This window comes from Merops nubicus, unplaced genomic scaffold, assembly GCF_000691845.1.
Source record: "Merops nubicus isolate BGI_N331 unplaced genomic scaffold, ASM69184v1 scaffold43719, whole genome shotgun sequence".
NCBI lineage: Eukaryota > Metazoa > Chordata > Aves > Coraciiformes > Meropidae > Merops > Merops nubicus.
The window spans coordinates 263-22,832 of record NW_008633868.1 but is presented as its reverse complement, the minus strand read 5'-3'; the positions used below and the strand labels follow the sequence as shown (position 1 = coordinate 22,832).

The window sequence follows — 22,570 nt, the reverse complement described above, 5'->3', positions numbered from 1 at the left end:
GGCAATTATCTACTAGGGAAGACTTTCAAATACCCTGCCCGCCCTTCTAAGAGACGGGCGAAGCTCAGTCACATCTCGCTGGACTCTGCCATGGCCTGTATTATAGCAGGTCAGACCAAATCATCAACGCCACCTCTTCCTGCCTTAATATAGACAAGGCCATGATTTCTTTTCAAGCCCTCCTCTCAAACTCTGCCCAGGTATTTGCTGGGTTCCCAAGGTCCCATAGTGAGCACAGGCCTGGGACCCCACAGCAGCCTCCCACCCCAGAGCATCCCTGCCCAGGGCACCAAGTCAAAGGGGTGCTAGACAACAGCACCCAGCCCTGAGCACACTCCTCTGGGAATTTTATGCAGCTTTAGAACAGCTCCTCCAGGTGTAACGTGACCACACCTCATCAGCAAAGGCCTCATTCTGCTCCCACTATGCTCCTCTTGTGCTCTGTTCTCTTCTGTCTCTCTACCAGCACCTGCTCTGGTCTCGCCTTCAAATTTCATGCAGTGTTCCCAAATCACTAAACCTCCTTGTTCCTCTTGCCCCTACCCTGCCTCCTCTACAAAGCCCACTCTTGCTCCTGGCCTCCTCCGCCCTACATCTGCCTCAAATGACCCACCCCAAGTCCTCCCCCATTCCTCCCTCTCAGTGTCTCCAGGAGGATCTCCAGGGTTCCATGTCCCTCCTGCTCTTGTTTCAAGGGGTACTTTCCTCTTCCTCTTGACTCCTGAGAGGCCTCTGTGGCCTCTGAGGGGCTGTGCACCTCTGCACAGCTCAGCTCCACTTCTCATTCCTCCCTGATGGGAGAGCAGTCATAAAGGAGAGTTCTGCCTGCCCAGGGTGATCAGAGCAGCTCTTGGAGGCAGAAGATGGCTCCGTGAGCATTCCTGGAGACAGCACAGAAATGCTGGTGCAACATACAGCTGCTAGAGGAGCAACGGGCTTGGCATAACTCTTGCACAGACCACTCAGTGGCTACTGTCCTAACTACTGCTTGGTTGTCTACTCTTAGTGCTCCACGTGGCCAGAAGTGCCACCTCCCCAAGACTCTAAAGAAAACAAAAAATATAATATGCCACCTATCACACACCATACCTCAGGCTGGGCAGGCTCAGATCAAGTAGAAGGAGAGAACCCCCACTAGATTGGCCTATAGTTTGCACCTGAGAGGAGAATGAGTGCCTCTGCTTTCTCTGGGATCTTTGAGGGATGTAATTGAGCAGGTCCCTGGCCTAACCCATCCTCCTCCTCCACTTACTATTCTCTTCCTCTCAGACTGGCTTGTTAGGTTTGTCTGATTTACTATATTAGTTTGATGGGGTTTTTTTCTGGAATGTGTGATGCATTCTCAATTCTTTTTGGCCAAGAACCATAGGTGTCACAGAAAAATAAGTACTAGCTCAGGTGGGTAGTTTCTGTTCATACCAAAACAAGTTTCTCTACTCAGAAAAAGACCACAGGATTATCCTCCAGACACTGGCCTCTCACACTTCTGTCTCACCTAGTTTTCTATTTATAGTGGAGGTTTCTTGGTTGTAAAAAACAGCATCTCCTTGAGACACAGGAGCCTCCCCTTATTTTGGTGGCCCCACACTGGGACCCAATTGCTTCTCTCTTGTTGGTAGAACTGTTTGAGATCAGAGTTCCAATCAACTCTGATCAGAAATTTTGGAGAGAACTGAATTCACAGCGAGTTATTTGACTTGTCCTGCTGTCAGTGCCAGAGTGAGAATGCAGTGCTCTGTTAGACCAACCACACAAGGCAAGGAGAGCAGCACAGCAAGCCTTCCCCCAGCACCTGCACTGCCCCCCTGAAGTACACAGCAAGATTCTCCAGCGGGGTAAGGCTTTGAAGGACATTGGCGTAGAAGTAATGTTACTGTTTACTGCAAATAATGACCAGGGTTCTATGGGGACAATGCATTAAAAGCTAAATGGATTTTTCTTTAGATGATGATAAGAGTGGGATACTTGGTTCCAAGGAGTCACCCACCAGGGAGTTACCTCGTTTCAGAGCAGCAGGCTCCATTCTTTCACACACGTGGAATAAACAGTATTTTCTTTGCAAACTGCCTATTGCCTGAAGCTATCTCTGTTCAGTCTGTGATCTCATCTGATTGCAAAAGCTATGCAGGGTTAGGCCTGGTCAGAATGCAGCTGGGAAACCTCAAGAGAAAAAAGGTGCTGTAAGAAGTGGTGTTGGCAGTTCATTAGGTGATGCTGCTTCCTCCGAGTCAATATAGAGGTAATGTTCTAGGGGAGAGGTTAAACTAACAGGGCATGGCTGGAGGCTTCTAGATGAAATGTAAAATGTATATCCTGCTAACTTGTGGCATGTGTTGTGAGGAAGACAGTAATCTTGATGTCACACTCCACTGTAAGATGGTCCACTCCAGAGAGGTTGCATTTCCACCAAAGAAAGACCTACCATTGCAGTTACCTGTAAAGGTGCTAGTGAGGTGGAAGTCACTGTTCATAAGTAATTCACTATATTAAGAATTTTTCATCTCTTGAAAACAAAGATTCTTATCACAAAATACCCAAAACTTCTTCCGAGCCAGTTTTCCTATGAAGCAAGGTCCTATTTATTTTCATATCTGAAATAAATTCTCAAATACAAACAAGTTAATAGAAAATTAAAATGCTAAAACTATTAGCAGGAGATACATGTATGAGATGTCTGGTGTGCCAATGCTCTAGTGGAGACTGAGGTGGTCCTCTCTCTCAGACTGTCCCAGGTCCCACTCAGTCATTAGCTCTGAGGACACCTCTGTGAAGAGATGGCTCCAATCCCAGCTGACATCATCCTACCAAGATAAAAGAGACAACCATGCTGAAATTCACTTGGCTAGAACAGGAATCCTAGCCAGAATGAAATATGAATCCCTGCTACAGTTTAAGATGTTGACAGAATCGTTCATGTTCCAAAATTCTGTAAAGGAACTTTGGATACTTGTTCATCCTAGATACTCCCAGGCAGGGTGTTAAGAGAAGCCATAAAAACCTTCCACCCTCCTGTACTTCTGCTGAAGCATCTCCAATTCTGAGCTGCAGAAATCATTTGCTGCAAGTCCTGAGTGCCTGCCTGCCCAGTTCTACTGAGGTTGTTCTGTCCTGCTTTAAAACATCCCTTTGCCCAAACCCCAAATGGTTTCTGCCTTTGTCCCTCTATACCACCCTGTAGAACCACCTGGAGCTCATGGTGGCTACCAGAAGACAATACACAACGGAGCACTTTTTCTGCAGGGATCTGTGACAGTGCTAGGCTCTTTACATTTTCTTTACTAGCTCTTTCCTACTGAAGGGGGCGAATCACACTGGTGCCATAATGTCACACTGAGAAAGCCCTATATATCTTTAAAATAACCTGTTGTGGAAACCAAACCTCGATGAGCTTGACCAAGCTCTTCCTCACCTCCCCCTGCTACCCCACTGACAAAGGCTTACTTTCCAAGTACAACCTGAGACACGTAAAAAGCTTTTGCCTTGCTGGTGTTCCCACAAAAGAAAGACTTACCTCTCGTAGTTCATGCTCTGGTGCCAAAACTTTGGTGAGAAGCTTCAGGTCAACCTCTCCGTCCTGTGAAGACACACATAGAGTCACAGTCTTACGGACAGTGAAAAAGTGGACAACAGCATTTCCCCAAGTAGGTCTTGCTAGAGATAGACACATCTGTCTCGTAAGGGACATATGCTTTGTCCAGGACAACAGCAGGAGTCTCACCTGAGCAGCAGACACCATACCCACACTAGACACAAACACGCATGAAAGCCACACCGCAGCGAGGAACAGACCTGCAGGCTCACTGCAAGTTTTTTGGCTGTATATTTTATGTAGCTGAGTATCACTGTGGAGGATGATGAGAGCCTGGAAGAAGAGGGAGTCAATCACTCAACAGCAACATCCACTTACCAGAGTCTGAAAAGCAGCATACTTCATTAGATCTTTGTCCAGGTCATGGTAGGTCAGCACTCTGTTCACCTGCACACTGCAACCAGAAAGGTTCAAAGTGCGAGCCTGGGTAAGCGTGGAAGCACATCCAAGGGGAAAGGTGCCATAACCATTAGTCAGGTGACACCTGCCTCAAGTGTCCACATCACCTGTGTGGGCTCTTGAGATGGATGTCCCCAGACAGAAGCACATCTCATTCAGCAAATGAACAGTCATTGACAAATCTGCATGCCAGGTTGTGCACGTGGGGCACAAAAATAGGATGTGGAGCAAGCACGGACTCCCTCAGAGAAGCCAGCATGCCAGAGAAAAGTTCCACAGACTAGCTGCGAGGGCCAGAAAGAAAACAGCAATGTAGTCAACAAACAAAGGCAGCACCATAGCAAAGCAGGCTCTGAGAGCCCCACCGTATGGCCCACAGAACAGCAGGGACTTTGTGATTTGTGTCTGAGCCGAGTCACAGCTGTCAAACACAGTTTCTTAAAAATGTAGCCTTTAAAGAGAAAAACAGTGGAGGAAGGTTGTACGCTGTCATGCCACGCATCCCTGCGTGATGCAGTACTGTAGCAAAGACCTATATTAATTTAATTACTGTTTGTGTTTGTCCATGAAAATGACTTGTCTTTTCTATTGCAGGGAGACTATGGATATGAGAGGAACAGATGAATATTAAAAAAAAGAGAGAAAACAAAGAAACGAACTCTGGTGAGAGACAAAGTAACTTTAAATTTACTACTATGAAGTGTCATTTATTTTTGTTAACAGCTATTTAATTACAATAATTACCCCATACTTGTGAGAGAGGCATCCGTGGTCAGCAGTAAGGTGTTCCACCCCTCCAAATAAGGGTCAACAGAAATCCCAGTCTGTGATCTTGGCAATAGGCCAGAGGAGACTTTCCTGATATGTTTAAGATACCCCCCCAACTTTCATTATTTAAAACTTGCTAGTCTCCCCTGAGCTAACCCCAAGACTACTCTGATAACACCTTCAAACAACAGGATTGTACTTTGCAAATTAGATAGGCACTTGAGTAAAACGGATCTCCTCTGGAGGGCAAAGCAGCCTACGACTGCATAATCCAAGTCTGTGTGATAATGCACATGTACTGGAGGCATTTGAGGTCATACAGGAAACCTTAAATCAAGCAGTTCCTCACTTTTTAGAGTTTGATTTTGCAACATCAAGTATGTTACTCTCAAGTAGGTTTTTCAGGAAGAGAAAGAATATGCAGTAATTCCTTTCTCTGTATAATAGGAAACAAGAAGCTTGCAGTCTTTAGCTTGGAGCCCTGCTGCCACAATACACAGCACCAAATGCTGCTGGCATCCAGAGATCCAGAGAGCACAAGATAAGATGGAGTTTCATTTTGATTTTGCAACATCAAGTATGTTACTCTCAAGTAGGTTTTTCAGGAAGAGAAAGAATATGCAGTAATTCCTTTCTCTGTATAATAGGAAACAAGAAGCTTGCAGTCTTTAGCTTGGAGCCCTGCTGCCACAATACACAGCACCAAATGCTGCTGGCATCCAGAGATCCAGAGAGCACAAGATAAGATGGAGTTTCATTTCCCCAGCCATTTTTCATGGCTGCTGAGAGCCTCCAGAGTACCTGGCAGTGCTCTTACCTGGGGGGAGCTGCTACTTGCATGGCCAGATCTTCCTCCTGGACTTCCTCCAAGTCAGGAATCACGGGAATGTCTGCAACAAGAGAAAGCAGCAGCAGTAAGTGGAGAGTGTTGTGCTCTCCTCTCACTGGAGACAAAGGTTCCATTACTTCACAGATATGCAACAGCCTGTTTCAAAAACACCAGAGAGTTATTTAGCAAAGATTAAAAATATATTGTTTAATGCTAAAACAAGGCAATAAGGTTTTGAAGCCCAAGATCAAAAGAAATCTTGCAAAAGGAGCAGATTTGGGCTGGGTGAGATTCCATAGGCAATGGATCATGCATTTGAACACAACCTTGAAGCTGAAAGAAGTCAGCTGCACTAAACCCTGCTGCCTGCTTGCCCTCATAGTAAGACTGGCAAGAATTTGCTTCTGATGAGAGGTGTTATCATTTGCTCGGCTGCCAGTCACATAGACGCTGTTAGAAATGAAATGTGGGGCAGAAACTGAGAGAAGCCACGTAAAACTAAATGTTGAAGGAACTGCTGGCAGGGTCTGAGGCTGTGCGAAGGCCTGTGACCTTTCTGATGGCTGAGGAAGGAAGTGCTGGTGGTCTAGCAGATGCAAAACCTAGGGTGTAAGATGCATCTAGCTGTAATGTCCTAAACCTTTTCATGATGCCCATGGCGACCCTGGAATGGCTGATGTCTGGGTCACTGCATACTCCCAGCACAAGTAACTACGGTTACTCCACCTAAAAAAGGATGCTAGAGACAAAAGAACAAAGGATAGGAGGAAGAACTGAGCGTACACTGAATCCTGCTAAGGGGGAGAGGTTCTGAGAGGATCACAAGCTTTTTCATTTGAGAAAGTGATGTTAACAGTTAGAAAAAGAGAGCAAAAAAAGGAAAGCAGAAGAGAAGAGAGCGTAACTGGAGGCACAAGGCAAGGACAGAATACAGCAGCACAGAGCTCCCTTACAGACTCAAGGCCAGCCCTGTGCAGCCAGGCCCTGGCACTGCAGCTGCTCAGACCTGGCCATGCAGGGGGATGTCTCACTCATTGGCCACCTCGCCACCAGAGCCTGGTTGCAGCACAAGGCAGCGACAGCTTAGCCAGCCTCAGCAGAGCTGTGCCTTCTAGGAGCAGGTGCCTCCAGCCACAGCAAGCTTCCCAAAGACAGTTAAAGGGAAACTGCAGCAACAGGGCTCGGGCCCCAGGCTGTCCCTTAGACAGAGGAGACATGTACAAGAACTCCCTCACCACTGCCTTGCTGGGCATGTGGGGCAGATCTCCCCCCAGTCTGTTTGTAAGGACAATATGCAGTAGAAGGTGCTATCCCTCTGGCTCTTCCCTGCAAGGGCTCCCAGCTCTTGGTCAAACTGGTAGCAAAATGCAATTACAGGTCAAAAGCATCTCCACGGACAGACAGACTTGTGGAGGCAGCTGGTAAAACCTGCTCAGGGATAATATGGGAAAATGTCTCTGTATATAAGTAACAAGGACCAAGGAGGGAACAAACTGGTGAGACTGGCCCAAGGGGAGGAATGAAGCGCTGTGCAGTGGTGCCCTGGTTAGTCCAGGCAACTGAATATGGGAATGAGAAACAATCTGCTCTTTCCCAAACTAATTTATCCTGCAGGAGATTATGAATGTTGCTCAGCAAACACAACTAAATGAAGAACTACCTGGGAAGAGAGCTACCCTCATCTATGGAGCAGCACTCCCCACAGGAGAAAGTCAGATCTTTATCTTCTTTCAACAGCAGCAATGTGGAAGGTGCTTGCAGCAAACAATTTCTTCAGTCAGTGCTCATTTTGGCAGCTATTTCTGGGCTATCCTCTTCCCAGTTCCCTTCTGCTTTTGTTGATCTCTTTTAGCACTGGAAAAAAACTGTAAACTTAGGATTCGTATCAGTGATGCCCCTTCCATTTCGCAGGTTCCCAAAGACTCCTAGATTCTCCAGTGCTGATTTTACCTTATTGCCATTGAATTCCACAGAGAGATTCCCCAAACCCTTGCAAAGTGCTACCTCTACTCTGTATTAGCAAAATCCAGGCAATCACGTAGAAATTCTTTCCAAAAGAAATTCAAGACTCTGATATTTTACAGATGCTTTGAAAATATTTCAGACAGAAGAGCTGGGAACACTCTGGGGGCTCCTGCCAGCCCCTCCAACAAAGGCCAGTGCATGCTTGCTCTCCCTGCAAAGTGTAGATGATTTGTCCATTTCTAGGCAAGAGCAATGCCCTTTAGGACTGTCAGAGACTGACAGGAAACAGAACAAAAATGTCGCAAATTATAAGAAAATAGCCGCTCCCCAGGCTAGCTGCTATCAGTGGCAAATCAGCCCTGAAATATTTGGGTCTTTATTTCACTCATTACTCATAATTTCCTCTTCACTCTGCCAATTCCCACAGTACCACCTCACCACAATCCCTCTCCTTTCTCTCTCTGTACAGCTTGCAAAGTGTCTCCGTTCTCACTTTATCACCAAGGTGCCAACCTTTCTCCTCACTCAGTCTCCAGCCCCCTAATTGTTTTTGTTGCTCTTCTTAGGACTCATCTTTTTTCCCAGGAAGCTCTAGTAACACAGCCAAGTCACAGCACTATGTCAACTGCAGGGGCAAGAACCACACAGGCTATTGTGCTGCCAGACTGTAGGCATATGCTTCACTTTAAATATTCCCATTAGCTGCAGCGAGACTGCTTCCTTTAGCATTAGCACATGCAGAAATGTTTGCAGGACCATGTCCTCCCAGTCTCCCACTGCAGCTCTTTCCAATGAGAAGGTTATGTTACAAACCCTCACTCTGTGCTTTGCTTTGTGACCCACACCCCCTCCTTTTTAGTGGGGAGGGGTTCTGATAATTTTTCACAAGGCTGTGGGTTTGGTGCAGGTTCTTGGCACATCCTTTACCACCCAGACCCTCATGCCTGAATTCAGTGCTCTTGTAGGTAAACCTTAGCAATGACTGCACAAGGTGCCTACATGCCAAGGAGCTGCCTGTGTGCAAAAGGAAACGCCTTCCCAGGTCACCACATCAAAGTAAACAAATGGCCTATGCATTACAGAAAGAAAATGTTTTGCAGCTGAGAAGATGGGGTAGCTTCAAAACCTGGAAACAAAACATTATTCTCTGCAGTCCAGTTACAGGTTGCAGGGGCAGGGGTGTGTGGCTAATTCAGCTGCATTTTGGAGGAGAGAGTAGCTTCCATACTGTCTTTAGCTTCAATTGATTTTAATCAAAACTATAGGCAAATCTCAGAAACAACATGAAAATCTTACAGCTTCAGCTGTTCTTCTCCCATTTTCACATCCTTTTCTGCAGGCTTTAAAATCAAAACAAACAGATGATACTAACAGTAAGAAACAAAATAAAAGTTGAGTAACTGGTAAAAAATATTAAAAAGGGGACCAAATTGAGTACAAACCATCCTACCAACCTCAGTCTCCCTGCTGGCCTCCGGACACTGTGCTATAAGGTACCGTTACCTGTGGCAGCTCCCTCAACCAGTCTCCCCCAGACAGAACTCCTGTGGATCTCCATTTCATATGGCAATTAACATTCCCAGAGCAAGTGCTAAAAATGACATTCACTCTCCTCCTGAGACTGAGCATCATGTTTTCATTTTAGCTGAAGGGAGGAGAGAACAGGTAGACACACACATCAGGTAGCACTTTACAAGGAGAAGAAATTAGTATATGCAACAGAAGCTGCAGGGGAAAACATAAAGCCTTAGTGCATTTTGTGACCTCAAAGAGGTCTGGATGAGGCTTCTCTTTATGGCTCAAAATGAGCAGGAACAGAGTTAACCCAAAGCCTTTCCCCATAGATTTCTCAGCTTTCTTGTAAAGAAACAAGATGTTGGCTTTAGAGACTGCTCATGGCAGAGATGTGAAATACTGACTGAGCACCAAATGCTAGATGATGAATGCAAATTCTCCTTCATCTCCCAAATGATGGTGAACAAGAGTGAACAATGAAACTAAAATGAGTGTATCCACGCAGAAGTTACGGTGGGGTAGGAGACACCAGTACTAAATATTGACTAACAGGGAAGTTCTAATATACTACACCAAAGTGTCTCAGAGCACCTACATCCCAGCATGTAAGAATTTTTATTACAACAGTTGAGCTGAGCTAGGTCTTACATAAAAGAGCTTCACAGGTAAGTTATAGCAAGACACCAACAGCACAAGACAAAAGTGTGTGGATGGCAGGAGGAAAAGGTGAAAGAGAAAGACTGAGGGCAGCCCATGTAGATGGCCAAACAGTCAACAAGGAACAGTAACTTTTTAAGTCACAAACAAAGGCAGGCTTTATAGGTTCATATTAAGAGTATATGCAGTAACCATCACTTTTTTTACCTCTTAGCAAATAACTTATTGACAGCTGAAGAAGGAAACCACAAGCAGAAGGTGGAAGAACCTGCATCACTTTAATACTCAGTTGCTCCTGCAAGCTGATGAGCTGCACTTCCCCTCCCAGGAAGAGCTGATTTTTGGTTTAGTAGCAACACCTGCAGGCTGGATCTCTGAAAATCCTGCAAGCTCACAGCAAGATCTGGTCCCAGCCCCAAAGAACTAAGTTCTGTTAGATAGAAGACAGCACCTAAGTGGGGGACGGCAGAATCTGTTCAAGGTCAGGCAATAAATCAGCAGCAGAGCTGGATCTAGAAACCACGTTCCAGGTCAGGCCTGCAGTTAGTCAGCAGCATGGCTCCCACTTTCTCCCTGAGCTGCTTTAAGAGTCTCTTCAGCCAACACCCTAATGCCAAAAAAAATGACTCCAGCTCACGCAGCCGGATTCGCTTCCCCCAGCCAGGTGAGCATTTCGAAGGCCGGTTCAGAGCGCACACTCGCAGTGGGGCACGTGCCGCCCTCCCTGTCCCGACACCACCAAATCCAGAGAACGCAAGAGGGTCGTGGCAGGAGCACAGTCCCTGCCGCTACGCAGGCGTACCAATGAAACTAACTCTAGTGTTTAAGTTGCTTGCTCGTAAAATGTAAAACTGAAATAATTACAGTATCTCTGCTGCTGCAAAACTTTGTTTTACTGAATGCTGTTACCTTCTGTACCACGTTTGGGGAATTTTAAACAGGCAAATGGAAGAAGGTCTGATTGAAGATGAAGTTAAGTGAAAGAAATTGGTCTCATTTAGCACATGACAGGATTCATCTGTGTTCCCAAGTCCACTGAGGTAGCATCATGGGCGTTTCATATTCATGAGCTGCTGCGACACTGTGTCCCCTCATTTACAAAGCACCGTGTTCAGCAAATTCTGTCCCTGTGGACACTCCGTGCATTTCATGGTCTTGTCAGAGAGACATCAAACACTTCAGTAACCAAATACCAGAAAATGGCTTTAATTAGCGCATCTCAATGCAATAAATAATTTTTCTCTCTAAGTGGAAAACTGGAGAATTAAAAAAAGGAAAAGAAAAAAGTAGAAAGCAACAGGCAAAAAAAAAAATCTTCAAAAAAACATAAGGAACAAGGGACACAGACAGCTTCTGCTGAACACACAAACAAGCTTGAAGCCTCTTGGAAGCTTTCTCAGGAGAGCAGCAGGCAAGTGGAGAGGATAAAGAACATTTCTTTGGATGCCTAGGCATTAATTTCATAAGGAGGCCTTTTCCTGACTGAAATTGCCCTACTCGTAGGCCAAGACAGAACAGCGTACCTGCCTGATCAGCCAGCAGGGAGATGAAAACAGCAGAATGAAAAGCAGGCAGCACCACAGCTACTAGGGCACTGCCTTAAAAGCTGAGACAAGCAGAAGACAACCTGAGTGTCCTATGTCCCAAAGCACCCTTCTGAGAAAAGAATGGCAACAGCAGAACCTGGCCAAGCTGATGGGAAAAGTCACCCAGTGAGCAGGTGCCAGAGGATTCACAGGATCCAGGGAGCAGATCCAGTACCGACCCTCCAGCCTTGCCCTTGAAGATTATGAACTCGCCTTGCATCAGACAGAAAAATTTTTTCTCCAGCCACCAAGCTCTGACGATAGTGTCAGCTAGGTGGATGACTGGCCAGGAGGTCAGGTGGCCCAAAGGACGCTCTACTGGCTTTGATAGTGTTGTGCTTTCACAGGCTGCTTGGCATGGCATGGCTTCTTCCTCACCTAAGAACTTGCTGGGGACAAGCATCAGGCATATTTGCCACCTCCCAGGGCTGCTACTGACACAAAGGCTCTGCCCAGTTTCAACCCCTGGGAAGCAGGAAGAGAGATGGAGCACAGAACCGCCCTGTCAGATGACTCGCTGGGCTCAGCGCAGGGCTTCGACAGGCAGTAAACCACGGCTTGTATTGTGCCAGAAATAAGAGCAGACACTGATGTCTTTAAAGATGAGGAATCTCATAATGCACAGGTTTGTTCACCAGAAGCAGAAGACAGGAAGGACTGGAGGCCAGGCTCAGGACCTGGAGTCCACCCTATTCCAGTGGTTATCAGCGTTTAGAGTAGTAACACGCCACCTAACCTTACCTACAGCCCCTGACAGAGCACTGTACCTGCCCTCCTCTTCAGTAACATCTGTTTTTCTCTTTTCAAAGGTTGTTCCCTGCTCCTTTGCAGTATTCACCTGCTGAAACATACTCAGAAGGTGGTGAAGCAGCAGATGAGAAGACATGAGGTGCCTGGGGAGAGTCTGGTGAACTTGAGAAACACAAAGCCCTCCTCGATAATGCTGGAGAGGAGTGATTTTGCATCAGAGCATTACTCTGGCAGGGAAAGCAGCTTCTCAGGATGCTCCTGTGGAAGTATGTTCGGAAGCAGGCATGTCTGATTCTATTTCATCCTCTTCATGTTACGCTTGAAAAACAAGACAAACTACATTTCTTTTATGCTAAATCCTTAGGTTTTTTTTATTTTTTCTTATATATATTTATTAAAAAAATGCCTCTTTGATCGGCAGCACCCATGACACTTCCACATCCAGCAGCTCCTCAGAAGCCTCCCTCCCTCCACACAAGGCCACCGCTGCTGACAGCCAGCCGGGTTTGATCAGAGCCACTCAGAATCGGATTTTCATAAGACAGATGAGGAATCTTACTGCTGCTCTCTCTCATATCAGATGAGAAACTGAGGGGGAGGGGGGACGGGTCCTGAGGGAACGACACTACAATCAAGGGCTATGCGGTTCTCTCTCTGTCCCTCCACTGCTGCAATTTTCAAAGGAGTTTGCCTTAGGCGGTTTTAAATGATGGCGTCTCAATTCTGTAATCATCTTTCAAGAGCTTTTTCTTAAAGGGTGTTTTAGGTAAACCTAGTCTGTCAACTACACTTATGGACTCAGCAATCGCAGACCCAATATGACAGTGTATCCACCATATCGCACAATTTAGTGATGGAAGGTGCTTGCCCACACCATCATTTTCAGCCCCAACAAGCTGTGTGTACTCCCTTGCAATTAAGCTGCCCACTGCCCCTTGGCCAGTGGTCTGCTGCTTCAAACAGGGCTTCAGACATGTCCTTTGGGACGTATTCTCTGCTTCCGCCCTGCCCACTGTGGCGGTCAGAAGGGAGCTTTGCTTCGACACCAGAGGCTCTAGATAACAATGCCAGCAGCCACCGGAGGAGCTTGAGCCAGCCTGGACCGCCGGCTCAGTGGAAAGCACGGGGCTGGGCTGAGTGTGCCCTTCACCGACCTTGCGCAGAGGCTGGAGGTCGTGCGTCAGGGGAGTGCTGCGGTGTGCTGACAGAGACACACACCAACTCGGTGCAGAAGCCCACAACTCCGCACTCACTGCCAGTCTCTGCCCCGGGCTCCCCTCTTCAGCCCATTCACACCGCTTTCAAAGCACCGTGTTTTTCACACTGTCTCTATTTCACTGATGCTCAGAACTTTTTATCCATTTAGCTCTGCCCAAACCACTCCACCACTGCCTCCTGAGCCTATGAAGTACCCACTGACCGTATTTCTGACTATTCCTGCAAATTCCCCCTTCTCTTACCTTCATGCTCAGCCAGTGCAACTGTCCTTGCAGCCCCTGGAATCCACCAGCACTTAGTGTGTTCTGCAAAAACAGCAGCTCACCAGGGAAGCAACTGTCAAACTTTACCAGGAATGATAAAGCCAATGATAATCCACACTGCACTCTATTCTCAGCTCCGTCTGGAGCAATTTCAACACTGCAGCATATTCACGTGCAGCTCAAGAGCTGTTGGATATTTTATGACTGTGAATTCCAGATGCCAGATATCCTGCGAGAGCTGTCTCCCACCAGAAAGACAGATATCACTCCCCAGAAGGATGCAGGGACCATAGCATATGCCCACTTTCTGCTCTGTTGTGCACAGAGCCCGGACTTCCATCCTGTTCAAATGCAAAGGAGCTGCTGGGACACACCAGAAGGGTAAGGAGTCCTTCTAGAGGTTTGACATTGTATAGAGAGGTCTCATCATCAGCTCTGCTTCCTTGAAGAGGCTTCCCATTAGGCAGGAAGGGGTTTTGCCTTGAGGGCACAGATCTAGTAACTGTTGCCTGGCACCTTTCCTCACCTGCAGGTCAGGTTTGTGTTGTCTGTGTAGTATAGTCAGGCTTTCATTTCAATCAGCTGTCTCATTCACACACACTGCCTGCTTTAAAATAACAACCCATCGTTTCTGCAGATAAAGAACCACACATCACATCCCAATCCTGCAAGAAAAGCCCTGTTCTGGGAGCTATGAACCCCAAGGGTAACAGAAAGAAGCAGGGAAGGGACTTCTGAAGATGGGGCAATAGTCTATGGGGGAAGGATAGCTGGGAGAGAGATGACAACCATAGCCAACAAGCACCTCTTTGAGTGCTGAGGATTAAAATCCAAGGGCAATGTAGTGAGAAAACAGGCGTCTGGGGGAGTGCAACTCAGCAGTGCAGAACCTTCGGACAAGAAAAGAACAACAAAGAAACTTTTAGCCAAAAGGACAAAGCAGTTTGCTGATGGGGGGAGGCAGGAATGCCACCATTTCTCACTCCAACAGAAAACAGCCCTTTGTAGCTGCACGCCAGAAAGAGACACACAAGCAAAGTGAAGCCAAACGAAATACCCAAGCATAGTCCAAGCAGAGATTCTACTGCCCTGCTGGAGAAAGGAGCAAAGTGGGGGAAAGCCTTTCAACATGAACTTGGTTGATCTGTCTTCCCTCCTGCCTCATGACAAAGAATAGTCTCTACTTGGGAGAAGCTCTTGGCTGCTACAGAACAGAAAATGAAGCAGTGCTCTGCATATGGCACTTTTTAAATTCCACTGACAGGCTCACATCTCCCATCTCATGCAGTTTCCCTGCCATGTGGAGCTCAGTCACTGCTAACTATTTTCCCTGTTGACATGGACAGAAAATTGAGCAATTACCCTTAAAGTCCTCTCTCTCAGATTGCCCAGATTGCTACACACACAGCATTAAGCCCCCACATGCCCCTGGCCAAAATTGCCTCAACTAGGCCCTATCCTTTAGGAATTGAACACTTTTGTGTTGCTTGTGAAGCTTTATTACTCAAGTTGTGATGCATTAAATCCTGCTAAAGCAGGTTTCTTACCACAGAGAGAACCTGGCCTGCCTGTGACAAAGTTCAGCTGGACACACATCCACCTGGCAAAAGTGTTTTATCTATTTGCTGTGCCTGTGTACTAGCATGTACCAATGTGTGTTCAGGAAGATGGGCACTAAACTCACAGTGGTGCTGTAGGAAACCCCAATATCCAGCAGGCAGACACTCCAGAGTTTTTTCTGGAGAGACACTGCATCTTTTCAAAACAATCTTTCCAGCCTGGAGTTTTACAGGAGTAAATGGTACATTCAGTAAAACGCACCTCTTTGCTTTCCTACAGCTCAAGACTGGGTCCTCTTTAAAGTGGCTCTCTAGTCCTGGACTAACCTCTATGAAGAAGAAACTATCAGATTAGGATTAGAGAAAGAGCACAACCTGAGCGAAGGTAGTTCACTACCAGTATTTCAACGGTTTGTACTGCACTGTATGGATGACTTGCACCTTCTGGGTTTCCCAGGAATAGTCAGGTTCCTGAACATCCCTGCCTGGTCCACCCACTTGCAATCTCCCATATTACATCAATCTCTCCACACAGCCTGAGAAGTGACTGTCCTTTTTCCCCCAAACCCTCATGGAGATAAGTAATCAGATGCTATGCTACTTCATGCATAGGGTGAACAGCCCAGAAGCAGCGAGCACATTCTACTCCTATTTCTGAAACTACAAGGCCAAACTAACCCAAAAGTCTCCACTTCACTGTACAACATTCCCTCTATTCTCCACATGCCAAACTGGGCTCTGTCCAGGGCTTGTGCTTTTTTAACACTTTCTCCAATGGACTTGAAATTCTGAGCCTCTGGGTGGTAGTGATATATAAATGATCACAACTGAGCACATCTTAAATAATACCTTTTTAAGGGCACGTAGTTTTGCCCTTCATTCTTCTAGTGAAAAGGTTGTATGAGGGACAGACAATGTTAATGGAATGGTAGAGCTCAGCTTTCTAATAGGTTAAAGGCAGGCGATCCAAATGTATTGGCTGGCAGCAGGAATCATTACGCAACTGCGCCTGTTCACATTAAGGTGTACAAGCTAACACATTATGCAGCACAAAATAACCGTGACCCATCCTTGGGGATCCATGCACCAATGTCTTGCTTTTTGTGTGCCTAGAATCTGAGCTTTACTGTTACAGTTAAGGACACAAGGCCAAGTGCAGTTCTGTGTGAAGGGGAGGCTGACACGGCTCAACTTAGCGCACAGCTGCAGTATGCTGCTCCCTGCCCTCTGCACTGGGCACTTACTTGTAGCTCTCTGTTTATTCAAAAAACTAATTTTACTCAGGTTCTGGAATTTGTTTATACGTCACTTTTCTTCATAGCAATTGCTGAGCTCACATGGAAAACTCCTCTCCCAGAATAGCTTGCTTAATCTCCCTGTAGAAAAAGGACCACATGCATGTAATACAATGATCCACTTAGAGATTTTCCATGGACAAATTAGATCCACAGCTCGGTGCCTCTGACTGTACCAGAAAATGCCTGGGTAGGAACCATACTCAGGTTAGTGGGATCTTTATTCTAACACATAGATTTAATCCAAAACTGAACTCTGGATAGCAAACAATCCAAATTCAACTATTAACCATAGATTAAGCACAGATAAATAAGTAAAGTGTTTCAGGACTTGCCACATCTTCATACCATATTCTGCATAAATTCCATTCTGTATTTATTACCCAAGGTCTTGAAGCACTACAAGTCACGTGCTGTCAACGCGTGGCAAGCATTTTTCTCCCTGGTTAGCAAAAACAGTTATTATATTCTGAATACAAGACCAAGGATCAGCAAGAAGAACAGCATGTAGGCAAACAGTCCAAGAGCTGTTCAGAACTGACTATTGGCCTCAGTGACATACGCTGAAATTTAAGAAGCCCAAGAAAATTTGCAGGGGGGAAATAAGTCTATTCTGAAGATCCCAATGCTATAAAAGTGACACTTTTGGCAGTCATATGTTGCAATGCTTAATCTGTCTGGAAGACCCAAAGAGGTCTTCATTTAATCTCATTAAACGTACTGCTACCTGATCCACTGTGACTCCTGATAATTCTTCTGATGCCTGGTGATATTTTACAGATGCAGCTTTTTATACATAGTGTAAAATTCTTAACCCTTGAAAACAGAGGTAGCTCCTAGAGACTTTAATGAGTTTCAGTGCTCCTCACAGTTCTCTAGTGCTCATCTTGAAATTCACACGGTGCATTTTTCCCGAGATTTCCTCTCGGCTCTTCCACTCTTAGAAGAGCAGGTGATACACACTATAAAGAAAGACAATGCTAAGTCAGGAGGCCAATAGATTTCACAGCAGCCTGTACAGGGATGGGATTACCCACCAGTGTCTACGTTTAGTTTATGATATATGATCTCGGATAAGGGCAAGCAAATTTTTTTAAATGAAGAACTCGTTCACAACAGAGACCACAGGAGAGCAGTGCAGGCACTTGTCCTGGTGGGAACAAGACAAGGATGTTGCCATAAAACATGAGAGGCTTTAAGTAAAGCACGCTATCACCTAAACTAGAGGATAGCAGGGATTTCTTGCCCTACTCTCTTTTTGCCCCAGCCCACTATTCTCCATGTGGAGGTAATCACAGAGGAAAGCACCCTCTTCTCAAAGGTCCTTTATCATCCTGTGTTAATGAAGAGCCAGAGTCAGACTACAGATTCACTTCTTCATCCACCTCTCCATCTCCTTTGCTGTCTCTCCCTCCTTCAGCAGCTGGGGAGATGTAAACAGCTCCTGCATTTGTTTACCCCCACGGTGGTTCATTTCCTTGCAATTTCTTACAAGATGCCTCTGCTTACTTCACTGGAGAACTCCTAGACATGCATGAAGGCACCTTTTGCAGTCAGGTAAGTGATACCTTACCTCCTCCATCATCTGACACCTCCAGGCTCTGCTGTCTGAGACGATGGCTGCAGCAAAACACAAGGAAGGAAGAATTGCAATTGCAAACCCAGAAAAGCATCTTGTTGTGTCCCCTTCCTCCCCAGAAGCCTCATGGCCTGTCAAGGGAACAGTTCCCAGGTGTGCTTAGCCTGCAGACTGATCTTTTTCCGTACCCTACATTGCTGGACTCAGCAGAAATCTCAGTTTAGAGTGCTTAAGCAAGATGCCTTGTATCTGACACAAATCCCTAGACTGCAGGCAGTAGGTTCTGTGGTGGGTCTAGGAAGAAAGCAGATGCTTTCTACATTTCCTTCTTTCTGTCATATGGCAGTGACAGATCCATCACCTACTCCATATCCAGGGAACTACAGAGTGACCAGCCCTGCTTCATCTCAGGATGCATGACATGAGTTCATGCCAGGCTCTACACCCTTCCCAAATTCCAGATCTTGGTGTGCTGGTGCTTAGAGTCATCTATGCCAGATGTAGAAATTGTGGAAGAAGTCACAGCAGCAATGGGAACTTACTCTTCTACTTCTTCTGCATGCTTTCTTCCTGACCTGCAAGACAACAAAGGGCTCATGCTTAGGAAAGGATAGAGAAAATTAAAAACCTGCACCTTTCCCTCTGTCACTGTTATTGTGCAAAACCACTCCCACAACAGATCAAATGCAACACATTGCACCTTTAAAGAGTTCTAAGTGACCATTAAACCAGTATATCCAAAAGCCCTTGAGGACATCAGAAAGCCCTTGAGCACATCAGAAAGCCCTTGAGTGCATCAGATTGAAGCACTGGGGACCAAAAGACAGACACATCCAGATACAGCAAGAGCCATACTCCCTGTTGTTTTAGTTGCTCAGTTACTTTTTCTTCCCCTCTGCCTTCAGCTGCAGCTAAAGCTCACCTTACCTGAGGAGAGAGATTGGCACAATAAGAAGTGAAAATGCTATGCTTTGTCCACCTGTCCCTGAGAGGCCCTTCCTGCCCCTGGTCGTGCACTAAGATTATCTGGTTGCCTTTGTAGGTTAGGAGCCCCACCTGAGCTGGCCAAGTTCAGGTCAGACATGCTGTCGCTGCAGTAAATCAGGGCTGATCTGGCTGAGTTAACAGGAGTTCATAATAATAACGTGGGGGGGGGGGCACTAGCAAATGGCAGCTCCCTTGCTCTCCACTCCAGCAAGCCCAGAAGTAATTCAGTCCCGATTAGGGATGCTTGTTCAATATTCAAAATGTAAAACATGGAGGTTGCTGAACCAGCACTTTGAAAAGTTAATTAAATGCCAGGTTTCTTTTTAGCAGATACTCCATCACTCGCTGATTGCTTTGGCCATTTTGTGGAGTGAAGTTTTGTCTCTATGTGTTGGGAATAAATATTCTCCCCTGCCTTGAAGTCAGGGTACTGTGACAAGAACACATGGGGTTCCCCCCTACCACATGCTCTGTCCCAGGACACACCAAGACATAACAGAACTTGCTTCATTGCCTTGCATTGCTCCTTTCAAAGCACTTCCATGAGATGGGATAGACCTCTTCTCTGCTCTCTGTTCTAGCAGGTTATGGCCCTCATCTAGATCTCCTGTGAATAATCTACACTTCTAAGAGCAGATAGCAGGGCACAGGGGATGTCTAGCTATGAGGAGAAGAAAGCCACTTGTCTCCACTGCTCTCCTGAAGCTTGCAGTCTGTGAGAAGCTAAGGATTACACTGAACTGGTGGTCTGACCCCAGCGATACCCACTGTTATAATCAGAACCTCAGCTGTGTATGTGACATCTGCATCTGGACTTTCAGCTATATCTGCACCCTTCTGTTCTTCAGTAAAGGTGGAAGTGCAATGGAGATGGGGAATTTCAAAAAAGCTCTTCCAGAGAGGATTAATGGTCCAGCTCCATCCTTCTACCCACTGGTAGTACAAAGCATTTTTTGTGAACCCCCTGATACTATGGAGAAAGAAAGAGGTAGCTTCAGAAAGCCCACCATCTGAGAAGACAGAGATCGAACGATGATGCAAAATTTATTATATTTTATCTCTCCCTTCTGCCTTCACAGAACTATTTCCCACACCCTGTCTTCAAAGCTCTGACTGACCTTAAACATCCCAAATGATGGCTTTGCCCAGCGAGACAGTTTCCTGGAAGTTCAATCTAACCTCTTTTTAGCATGATGTTGTCGCCGCTAAATAACACTCCATTCCTCAGTACTTACACTCCTTACATCTTTGCTCATCTCCTGTCTGCAGGCAGGAGTGAAACACTCCACATGTTTGTACTTCCCAGGAGAGGGTCTCTCCTGCTATCCCTGTAAGCATTTTTTGTTTCTTTTTCCTGAGCTCCCTGTCATGACAGACATCCAGGTGGCCCCCAGGGAAGGCAGTCATATGTTAGTCCTAGAGGCAGAGACTACCGCACTCATGTTCTGAGACTTAAAGCTTTCTCAACTTTTCCTTGTTATGTTAGAAAAGGATTTATTCAGGGCAGTAAGCAAATGCTTCATTATGAAAGAGTTGCACTATATTGGAAATGATAGCAATTTGGGGTACAAATTCATAAACGAGGAAAGAATAGCAGTGACCCCTTTAATCCCAGAGCCCCACTGTTAGAACACTCTGTCAAACAAGACAGTTTGCCCCTCTCTCTAAGGCAAGCTAAAGCCCCATGGTCAGCCCCCCAAGGAGAACACCCTATGCCACAGGGCCCAAAGGTGTCAGCAGGTGATGCCAGTTCCTCATGCTGACAGTACTGTGGTTTATACAGAGAATTTAAATACCAATGGCACTAGAGCAGGAGCTAGACACCACTGTTGTTCTGTTTAGGTGAGACATCCGCTCCCAGTCACCTGCACTAGGCACATTTGTTAACATATGATTTAAAATAGCATTATTTGGTGAAACTGGCATTTCAAACCAGCTGATCAGCTCACGGGTAAAGAACTTTCCTGGAAATATAGTATTAAACTTCTGGAGCACAGGAAGGAATTTCATGTTTTACGCTTTCTGTGGCCTTAATCATTGAGCTGTTAGGTAAAGAAGTTGCCAGACTAGTATTTCCTTTTTTTTTTTTTAATAAGGCTTCCTTTAATTTTGTTTGATGCCAAATTACTTTTAAATTATTTGTTTCAAAATGAAAAAGAAATTGCACAAAATGGTTGTGGTTTGTTCCTGACCAATCTTTTGCTTTTTCTGCCCAATTGCATTACCTACATCTACCTAACAAAGCAACCCTGAGAGAAAGGACAAGCTTTGCCCTGTGTCCTAAGGTTAAAAATCCTCAAGGCAACAAAGAAAGCAATTAACAGATCCCAAAAAGGTGCCCTCCACCACTCTCCATTCCATAAGTTTATCCAAGGGACAAGCTACACATGGCTACTATTCCTGCAGAACCAGTCACGGCTTGTCTCTTTGCTCTCCAGGCACTACGGGAAGCCCGGCTGGCATCTTCATGAGGTTATCACTCTGCTTTAGGCATTGTGCAGTACCCCTGCCCAAGAACTGGCTCAGCTCATCAACGCCAACTGCAACATGTTGAGACCAGCATTTCATCCTTCTGGAGTATCAGGCCTGGGTACACAGCATCCTCTTCATTCACCACGTGGTTACAGCTACCAGTGAGTGAAAGAGACAATGAAGAAACCAGACTGTAAACTCAAGCCAGCACAGACAGATTTCCTACTCAGCCATTGGAAGTGCACTGCCCTGGTTTGCCTGCTCCAGCAGGAGGCCCAGCTCGGGGAGGGCAGCAACAAGCTTTAAAAAACAAGCAATTGTGCATGAACTATAGATACACCCACTCAGGTAAGGGCAAACAAAACCACACATCCTCAGAAATGCAGTCAGTCTGCTGTACTGTACATCTGTAATCCCCAGTTTCTGTGAGACAGTGATATCTCTGTTACTTTCTTCTGATAAGCTTATTGCACCTGGAGGGTCAAAGAACATGGGCCGACCCCAACAGTTCGACACCTTTGCTTAAACTCTTAAACTTCCACCACAAGGCTGTCTCCCAAACACAAGTAAAATCCCAGAATACTCCCTCTGGCTTTGGCTAGCTGGTGACACCCTCTCTATTTCAGGGTGTTGAATAGCTGAGAAACTGGGCAGAAGACCCCAGCAGATGCCATGTAATGCCATGCTATGTAACTCCTAGTAGAGAAAACTCATTTCTGTCCAAGCTGTGTCCTGGGGCAGAGGATACAGATCTGCTCTTGCTCTTGACTGTTGTCTTAGCTCAGTTCTGGCTTTTAATCTCCCTAGAGGGGGTTAAACCTTAAACCCTAGGTTTTCCCACACCACCCTCCGCCCCCCCCAACGCACAGCTGGGCTGCCTGGGAGCAGCCTGCAACTTCTGTGCTGAAGGGTGAAAGGCAGTTCTAATGTAGACATCATTTTCTGTTAAACTGTTTCTTTCTCATTTAATGGACTACCACAGAGATCTAAATGGAGATAAAGTAGCAGGGCTCAGAGAACAGCCAGGATGCTATCTTTATGCAGCATGACAATGTGCAGTGGTTAATTAGACACCGTTAACCTATTTTAGCAGGGGACATAACTGGGATGAATGGGGGGAAATGTCCTTGAAATATTTT

The 22,570-nt window shown here is 46.0% G+C and overlaps 1 protein-coding gene across 1 annotated transcript; it reads right to left on the bottom strand.

Moving 5' to 3' along the window:
- Positions 1-2,561: 2,561 nt before the first annotated feature.
- On the bottom strand, positions 2,562-18,564 carry IFT43 (intraflagellar transport 43). Its single transcript, XM_008948391.1, has 6 exons — positions 18,515-18,564; positions 17,967-18,013; positions 5,574-5,646; positions 3,908-3,983; positions 3,512-3,574; positions 2,562-2,801 (listed from the first exon to the last, which is right to left on the bottom strand). The coding sequence occupies exons 3-6, from the start codon at positions 5,594-5,596 to the stop codon at positions 2,691-2,693; spliced, it is 273 nt and encodes a 90-aa protein (XP_008946639.1). The 5' UTR covers positions 5,597-5,646; positions 17,967-18,013; positions 18,515-18,564; the 3' UTR covers positions 2,562-2,690.
- Between the last annotated feature and the right edge of the window lie 4,006 nt (positions 18,565-22,570).